The sequence below is a fragment of the Gastrolobium bilobum genome, unplaced genomic scaffold, assembly GCF_033153095.1.
Source record: "Gastrolobium bilobum isolate Gb01-03AN ecotype WA unplaced genomic scaffold, APGP_CSIRO_Gbil_v1 utg14925, whole genome shotgun sequence".
In the NCBI taxonomy this organism is placed as follows: Eukaryota; Viridiplantae; Streptophyta; class Magnoliopsida; order Fabales; family Fabaceae; genus Gastrolobium; species Gastrolobium bilobum.
In genome coordinates this window covers 190,003-199,513 of record NW_026897916.1, presented here as the reverse complement: position 1 = coordinate 199,513, position 9,511 = coordinate 190,003, and the positions used below count along the sequence as shown (strand labels likewise).

Here is a 9,511-nt window from a genome sequence, read left to right as displayed (position 1 = left end):
AAAAAATTTGAGAAATTTTCTAAACTTTAATGTAATAAAACCCAGAAATTTAGATTCAAAATTTTCTTTGAATATTCAATGAAAATATGTATATGATATAAAATTCGCACCAATAGAAAATTCATTAAAATCGTTAGATTTTTATTTACCAAAAAAAAAATCGTTAGATTTTTGAATACCACAAGATTATTTTTTTATTGTTTAAAATTTTGATTGAATAGCAACAAATTTGAACGGACTCTAAAATAATATTTTAAAATCGTAATTGAATACCACATGACTTTTTTTAATCCATTAAACTCCTAATTGAACAACAATGAATTTCTTTGTCCAAAAATAATCTATTAAATTCCCAATCTAATACACCCTCCTAAGTATGACGGTCATACTATACTTAATGTAATTTATAAAAAAAATTTGTAAACAAATCATTTCTCTCCAACAATTGCGAGTGTTGTGCTACTCGAAAGGAATAATTAAAATAGAAATAAACATATGGGTATAATGTGAGTGATTACAGGAAACAAAAATGAAATTGGAGTTGTTATGGACCCATATAAGGGGCTCATTAAGTGATAAGTCCAACAAGGGACAATTCAAGATATGGATTGATATTAATAAAGGATAGTATCCGTCAAGGATACTAATCATAATACGACAGCGTAGCAATCAGGTTTGGGCCCTCACCAGAGACACCAAAGGCCCATCCACACTACCCACAGCTAACCTCTATAAATACAAGATAAACTCTAAAAGTATGTATGCTTTCTCTCTTACTGCTATGTTGTCATTGTGCGCACACACACACCTCATTGACTAATGCTGTTATAATATTCTGTGCACAGATCTGCATGACTCAAGGGTATCTTCTTCATATCAGTCTATTGAGCTGAACATCTCTGTCTCAAGGACAAAACAAGAGTAAAATGAAGTAAGAAGACGGAAGAAATTAGAAAAAGATAAAGGTCGCGTGAAAATGGGACCATGGAAAATGGGGTGGTAATGGGGGCCAACAAGGTCAAGACTCAAGAGTAGAGTTATCATATGGAAAAACTGTTAATGGAGAATGGAATGGCAATGGAGGACCACCTTTTCTTTTTCCTCGTTTAAGGAATCTTATCGTCGGTGAAAGCAATCACAATAGTAAATGCAAAAATTAATTCAAATTTTTTTTCAAATGTTGAAATCAAAATAGGCGTCTATTATTGCCTTGCAGTCCACGTTCAACACTCTTCCTCTTACCCTAGCTTAGGGTTGGGTCATCTCTTACGCCCACACTCCATTTGTTTATTTCTAAACAATTTTTTTTTTTAAATAATAATAATTATCATGAAATAAAATATATATAATTAAGTAAGAAATTGCCATGTACCTTCTTATTACATGTTTGGTTTTAACTTGTGTCAGAAACGCGTGGCAAAACACGCAAAACGTTTCTTATTTCACACACGCTCCTCTCTCTCTCTTCTCGAGTCCCTTAAATTCACACATACCCTCATCTCTTCTTCCTAGTTCTTCTCTCTCTATCTCTCTCTCAATCAATCAACTCGAAGGAGCATGAATTCTGATCCACAACCCAGAACGGCGTCGTTCTGGTGCTACAGCTGCACCCGTTTCGTTCAACTGTTGGGGCACGACAACATCCTATGCCCCCACTGCGAAAGCGGTTTTGTTGAAGAGATCCACGCTGAGTCTGAACCCTCACACCACCACCGTCTCAGTCCCTTCCCCGATGGCCCCATCTCAACGAGGCAAGGGTTCCGCCGCAGACGCCGCGACGCCGGCAACCGCTCCCCTTTTAACCCCGTCATCGTGCTCCGCGGACCAGGGGACGACGCCGCCGCCGATCAAGACGGATCAAGCACCTTCGAATTGTACTACGACGACGGCGATGGATCTGGCCTCCGTCCTCTGCCGCCGACCATGTCGGAGTTCCTGTTAGGGTCCGGGTTCGATCGGTTGCTTGAGCAGTTTACGCAGATCGAGGTGAATGGTTTTGGACGTCCGGAGAATCCGCCGGCGTCTAAGGCGGCGATCGAGGCGATGCCGACGGTTGAGATCGGTGAGGCACACGTGGGTACAGACGCGCACTGTGCCGTTTGTAAAGAAGCGTTTGAGCTGGGCGCGGAGGCGCGTGAGTTACCCTGCAAGCACGTTTATCATTCGGATTGCATTCTTCCATGGCTTTCGATGCGGAACTCGTGCCCGGTGTGCCGCCACGAATTGCCTTCGGATCTTAACCCTTTGGGAAACAGTGTATCGGGGCAAATCGATGAGGAAGCAATCGGTTTGACGATATGGAGGTTGCCCGGCGGGGGATTCGCCGTTGGAAGATTTTCCGGTGGCCGGAGAGCCGGCGAGAGCCATTTGCCGGTTGTGTACACGGAGATGGATGGTGGGCTCAATACAAACGGTGCTCCCAGAAGATTTTCTAGGACTGTGAGAAGCAATAGGGTTAGGGAAAGTCGTGGATTTGGCAGAGTTGTTCGCAATTTCTTTTCATTCTTTGGAAGATTTGGTTCTAGGTCATCTTCATCTTCGAATTCTGGTTCTGAGCATGTGTCTGTGAGTAGAAGCCGTAGCCTAGTGAGTTCAGTATTCAGTAGAAACTCTCGGAGACGTAGCAGGGCTTCGATCTTGGATTATTGATTGGGCATGGCATGGCATGGCATAGCAATTTTGCAAAATAATTCATATTTTTCACTTTCGGTTAAGAGATTCTTACTGTAAATAGCATGTAACTAGCAACTCTAGTTTTCCCCTCTCTCTATTGGGGACTCTTGCTGTTCGATTCAAATCAATAGAAGCTACGTTTTGCTTCTTCTTTTAAGAATGGTCGCTGAAGGGTGCAATTTTGCTCTTTGAGAACTGGAGGAAAGATTTTTGTTGCTGGGGAACAAGAACAAACATATGCTTTTGCATTTTCTAGTTTGCACTAGCAGTGGCTGTGGACTTGGACATAATTTGGGAAAGAAGAATGATGCTTAATTGTTTGATTTTCTTATATCCAGTTATTTCTTTGGTGAGAATTCTTTCAATATTATGTTTTTGGAGATGCTCTCTCTCAACTTGCAATGTGTTCTAGACGAACAGTAGTCTGGATTCTGTGTAGTTAATATCTCTGTTCTTAGGCACCTATCCTTGATATATATAGCTGGCGTTTAGGTAGATTGATACTATCATAGAATCGTGGTAGGCCCAGCTTTGACTCCATTACTTGGGCTAACCCCTGAGTAACCAACTAACCAGACGGGTAAGGGTCCTTCAGGGTTCCGTCGACCGTTTTCCTTGGCTGGTGATACCCAATGTATGAACCCGGAACACAATGTAAAGTTTTGACATTATGCTGATGATAGTATGATACTCAAGTCACTTTTCCTGAATTTCTTTTCCTTGTGTAATCCATTGAAATTGGTTTGTTATGTTGCATACGAAATGCAATTTTATTCTAGCTGGGTAATCATGAATCGTTTAAAAATTTGTAATTTTTCAAATTATTTATGCCCTATTTCGGGGCTTTCATTCTATTCTTGAGCTTAGCTGCTGGTTTAATGATGATTTGTTGTTGAGATTATGGTCATGTTGGCTTGATAGAGCTGCCTGTATCCTGCATATGATGAATTCCTTTATTTTTTTTGTCCCCTAGCAACTTAATTAGGGACTTGGTTCTCAAAAGATAAAGGCTATTTTTCTCTATTCTTATCTATTTATCTCTTCACTCTTTTGGTTCTGATGGTTGTGCTCAATCCCTGTAGCTCTGATAATTCTCCTTGACGGTGCCGTGGATTCCTTAAAAGTTTCACTTCTTTGCGTTAGTTGCTGTGTTTTTTCAACTGTTAGACATTGTTAGAAAATTCCCCGAAGTTTTCGATTCAACGATTTTATTGGTTGTCTGAATCCAGAAACTTTCTCGCACTTCAAATTGGGAATGCGATTCTAAACTTTGGCACGTCAAGTTAACAACTAATATTAAAGTTTTTGCTGCCACTGTAGTTTGCCAATTTCCTTTTTGGCTAGCGCAATTCGCAACTTTTGACCTTGAAAGCAATGGTCTTTTCATCTTTGAATTTAGGAAGATGAGTTGGACATGCCGATGAAACTCTTTCCGGAACAATACTCTAAAGCTGCGTTCACTGGGTGATCACAAAACCGAAAGAAGAATAAACAACACGAGGTAATTCAGAAGGGTTGACGGGAGAAGCAGAGAAATCACTTCTAAAATCAGGGCAGAAGAATCTCTTCGGAAAACAGCATAATTGTTAAAATTTTGATTTATCATTACAATTTTATGTTTTTATAAATTTTTTTCCATCGTCAAAATGATTTTATCAATATTTCAAACACTTTAATATTTTTACGATTTTTTTATATTACAATTTTATGTTTTACTATTTTTTAATTCCCTTTCAATTTTATTTAAAATCTTGATTTTAACAATTGAAAAACAGCGTATCTACATCACTAAGTAAATATTTAATGAACAGTTGATAGCTACTTACAGTAGCTAATTAGTCCTTTCCGAGTATGGAATCTGAATCAGATATTTATTATTTAATACACAATTTGACGGTAATTAATTACTTGTTTCCGGCTATCAAAAAAATAAAAAACTACTTGTTTACCGTATATCTACCCACATTAACCTCCCTTCCCTCCTATGGTAATCAGATATTTAATACATAAGCTACCCCCCACATTAACCTCGCTTCCCGCTAAAGTGATCAGATATTTAATACGTACAGTAGCTACCCCCGACAATATTTAATATGGTCCAGGACTACTGAATCTTTTGATATTCTTTCTCACATCATTAATTTTTCTTTCCTTTTTTATTCTTATTATTTTCTCTTTTTTCTGATTTTACCCTTCTATTTACACTAAGGGATCACCTAAACAATGGTGATCCGGTTCACTCTAAATAATGTCCTACCCCCCACATTAATGAGCGATTATTTGATGGCCGGGTGTATAGTGGATCTGGCCAAAAATGAAAAATAAAAAGGATTAAGAGGAAAATATAAAAAAAAGGGTTTAATAATTTTTTTTTTTACCAAAAAAGGAAAAGGAGCACAAATCTTTTGATGGGTCGGGTGTATATTAAAATTTTCCCACATTAACCTCCCTTCCTATGGTAATGAGATAATTTTTTTTTTTTGATTAACTACAAATATTTTCATGTGAGGCAATTCTATTTGGGATGGATTCATGATTAAGGTTTTAAATCTCTCTCAAAAATAATACTGCAAAGAATTGAACACGTGCTCTTATCCCTACCTGCCCTGCTTCCATGCATCAACTGAGCTATTATTATTTGGTACAGTGATCAGATATTTAATACTTACAGTAGCAAGATGCAGAGGGAATAACACTAGTTCTTGGTATTAATTGGAGAGCGTGTGGGGAGGTAGCTGCATTTCGATGCTTAAGTTAGTATATATCTTATGTGATTAAGTCTAAATGGAAATATAATCCTACCTGGGTTAGTGCCTCTATATATATAGTAATTGAGTGTCTTGACCACAGCGACTTAATGTGACGGTATTCATTCTTATTGGTGGGCAAGAAGCACTGGCGGGTGCAAGAATTTTATTGAGAGGGAAAATAAAAATAAAAATACCTCTTCATAAATAAAAGTACTTCAAATACAATACAAACCTAATATGCAAAAAATTGAAAGAAATCTATTACAGAAATTAAGATCAGTTCACTTGACTCTTACACTACGTGTTTCCATATTGTTAAACCCATCTACAATAAAAACAGATCCAGAAAAAGTTTAAATAAATTATAGATAAATAAATAAATTAAAAAAATGTATGTGAAAATGCATTGTACCTAAATGATGCTTGGACAAGCTGTTGAATCCAATAAAATTATTCAAATATAATCATCAAGATATATTGTAGAACAACACTCGAGCAAGCTAACCAACATTGAAAAGTAAACACTTTCAGATTTCAGAGTCTAAAAAATAAGAAAATACAGACTAAAAAAAATTAACTAACAGATCAGTAATTAAATCATTTGAAAATTAGAAATATTACAAGTTCCCAATAATTATGTTGTTATGCTCTTTTGTATTTCACCTTAGTTTTGATTTTTTTTTATTTGTCCAACACAATTTATTCTTTCAGTTTGAAAATAATCTTCAATGAAACATTAAAACATTAAAAAGCATTAATGCATCGAACATTGGTATAAAAAAATGTTAATCAATGAAAGATAATGAGTCAAAACAAAACATTCAAAATATGAGGATGATATTAACGGTTTCGAAACAAAACAATCGAATAGTAGAATTGTTAATTTCATAAAATAAAAAAAAATAGAGATAGTGAGAGACTTGAGCTCACTAAGATTTATTAAAATTGAGAGAGAGAAATTATTTCCAAGAGGATGCAGATGGGGGGAAGCGCGCTACAGGGTGCCTATCCTCAAGCCATTGACTATTAAAGGGGTAGTAGAGTTCTGAGTAGCTGATGTCGTATGGCCAGAGTTGATTGAGCATCTAATGTCATGTGTTAAGAGTGTTTGCAGGATTGGCAAGGTACGCGAGGTGAATGCTTTTCCTTTTCCTGAACAGGGACTTAGACTTCAGCTTGCACTTCTTGACCGTGAATTGGATGAGCTAGGTATTATGTTTCTGAGTTGCACTTTTGAATATGTATTTTGGTATCCTCTTTAAGATGAAAACGCTCTAAATGGATTCCAAAAGCATATAAAGGCTTATGTAGCTTTATTTTTGTTCAAATATGAATATCATTATTCATAAGCTTTTTCCTTCATCTCATTTTGCAACAGATTATGACACTTTGAGAGCTCTGGACTCTGATACTGCTTCTAGCACTTGCTCAATGACCGAGGAAGAGATAAATTCCTTGCCTATTCACAAATATAAAGTTCCAGTCCCAACAATGTGAGTTATGATAATTTCTTAAAAAAAGTAAAGCCAATAAATCATAAGAAAGGCTTGCTGTGTATGTGTGCATTTTTGGTTTCTATTTTTCTTTTCCTGCAGGACATGGAGGGTTAGTCCACCCTATTTTGCTGTTCTTGAGGTGGCACTAACTGCTGAATTGTTGGTAGTGATGGATAATTCTAAAGTCCCCGTATTTTGTCTAAAAGAAGTTACAGAACCATGGAATTTGGACTATAATTCTTTTTTTTCCATGCACAAATAGTAATGCCTCAGTGATGCTGCTGAGGTTGGTTTTGCCAGAATTTTTGAATTTGTGCCCTAAATTGTTACTAATGTTGTATATTGAAAACATGTTGGAATATAGTGCAGAAACCATCAGTAGTGACTCAAATTAGAAAATTAAGTATTTGGTACTAATTTCCACCCTAAATTTGTGGTAAATTAAATATCATGGACAAGAAACATGATCACTGGGTAATAGAATGATGAACCTGAAGGACTGATTGGCGTGCATTGTTTACTAGTTGACCATTTGCGAGAAAGAGGCTGCGTTATTATAGCATTGCTTAGGAAACAATATTTAATGAAAGTTTCTTGAGAGAAATGCACCCAATAGTCTGTTTCTTTTTTATAGTAATTTCCTAAGGTGCTTAAAGCAGGTTAACCGCGTTAGTTTTCTCCTTTGTGTGTGTCTTCATTTATGTAAGAAGTGCTAAACCGTGATAAATAAGTTGACACAATTTGTTTATGTTAACAGAGATGACTCAACCGGGTTGGCATCATCTTCGGGTGCAGCTGAGGTAAATATCTCTATTATCTCTGTCTCTGCTTTTGTTTTGTTTATTTTCACTAGGTTATTTGAGTTATGAAGGTGTTTCTTGATAATAATAATTTCAATGTCATTACTTGCTTCTACTATTGGTTGTTTGCTCTATGCAAGACTGGTGGTCCATGTGATGTTACTGCCTGTCACAAATATTTTAGGCAATTCCCTGACATATAGATTGCAAATTATCTGATAGTTAGTCCTGATATAATGTCCTCTTCTTTGATATGCTTATGAGGAAAAAAAGAAAATACTTCTTGATATATGATTCTTGTAATGCATGTTGATTATGGTATCTTTGTATAATTTAATAAAATGACTATTTTCTACGAGGCAGGATCCTTTGACACCAGTCTCAAATTTGAAGTTTGATACCTCATCTGATAGCTGTTAGATAAAAAAAGATCAATGGTGTCACATGCTTACAAATATGAGAGCCATTAGATCAAAAAAGATAACGACTCTGATTTGTAAACATGTGACACAATTGATCTAACAGGCATTTAGATGAGGTGTCAAACTTCAAATTTATTTGACACTAGTATAAAAAGATTCTACCTCATTTCCTATACTTTTTCCAAAAAGTTGAGGATCAATGGCTTCCCTACTTTTTTCCTAGAATGTTAGTGGTTTTTAGTTTCTTTCACCAATGTTTCAATCAGATTAAACAAGACCCAGGAGGAACAGAGGGAAGTATCAAAGGTCCAGAAGATGAGCTGACATGTACTACATGTTTGGACCAAGTTAAGTGGGGGGTGCTTGTGCGTACCCTGCCATGCTTGCATCAGGTTCGTCCACTGCCTACCTTTTGCTTTCTTTATTATTTTCTTTTTTAAAAATTATTTAGCAATAGTCTCTCGAAGCTTTAGGTTTATTTTGTGATAATTAAATGCCATCTCCAAATATAAAGCTAAAGCTATCGGTTCCTTAGTTTTATCGTCATATTCTGGTCAAATCCATGAACTTTAGTAGTTGAGCTCAAGCATACGGGGGTTGCTAATCCAAGTTTTTTTTAATATGTTGGGGGGAATAATTCTCCATATCTCCTGAATAACACTGTCAATGTGTCTCATTGTTCTACTTGTGTTTTGGTCAGGCTCTGTTACCTTTTTAATTGGTCAAGACTGAAAGCTAATATTTCACCAAACAACTCCTATCCGATTTACCTACCTAAGAAATAACAATACCTTGATCATCTTACTGCTTTCAACTAACCTTGATTCATTTTTGAAATCTGTTAACGTTGTTGTTTAATTAAAGTATGATTACTTCGGTTTCAACTCATTTCCTCCTTCGCTTAACTCATTTATAATTTAATATTACTTAATGCTGCAAATGGTGGTTATATTACAACGCATAAATGACCGATTTACTTCTTTCTTTTCATCCAGTTTCATGCCAACTGCATCGATCCATGGCTCAGGCAACAAGGAGCATGTCCTGTGTGCAAATTTAGGATGGGTTTGGGAAGGCGGGGAAACGGTGAGAGCGAGTCCCATGGTTCAGATATTGATTAAGTATGTACCACTTCGTATTATTATTTATTACGGGTGTTCATCAACCGATCCAAACCGATTCAAACAACGGTAACCGAACCGAAAAATCGATAATCGAATAAATCGAAAAATGAAAAATTGAAAACCGAAAAAAACGCAAATTTTAATTGGATTGGATCAGTTTTTAGATGAGTTGATGAAAACCGATCCAATATATTAATTTTCCTCTACCTACTTGAGTCTTTCTCTAATCATAGCCTAAACATTTCC

The 9,511-nt window shown here is 36.3% G+C and overlaps 2 protein-coding genes across 2 annotated transcripts; both read left to right on the top strand.

Annotated features, from left to right (window-relative positions):
* Positions 1 to 1,425: 1,425 nt before the first annotated feature.
* LOC133311428 (E3 ubiquitin-protein ligase RDUF2-like) lies at positions 1,426 to 4,125 on the top strand. Its single transcript, XM_061512482.1, has one exon. It carries the CDS (start codon positions 1,558 to 1,560, stop codon positions 2,647 to 2,649), a length of 1,092 nt encoding a protein of 363 aa, XP_061368466.1. The 5' UTR covers positions 1,426 to 1,557; the 3' UTR covers positions 2,650 to 4,125.
* Positions 4,126 to 6,407: 2,282 nt separating this feature from the next.
* On the top strand, positions 6,408 to 9,290 carry LOC133311450 (E3 ubiquitin-protein ligase SDIR1-like). The gene is made up of 5 exons (XM_061512505.1): positions 6,408 to 6,632; positions 6,802 to 6,916; positions 7,677 to 7,719; positions 8,408 to 8,533; positions 9,137 to 9,290. Exons 1-5 carry the CDS (start codon positions 6,512 to 6,514, stop codon positions 9,260 to 9,262), a joined length of 531 nt encoding a protein of 176 aa, XP_061368489.1. The 5' UTR covers positions 6,408 to 6,511; the 3' UTR covers positions 9,263 to 9,290.
* Positions 9,291 to 9,511: the final 221 nt, after the last annotated feature.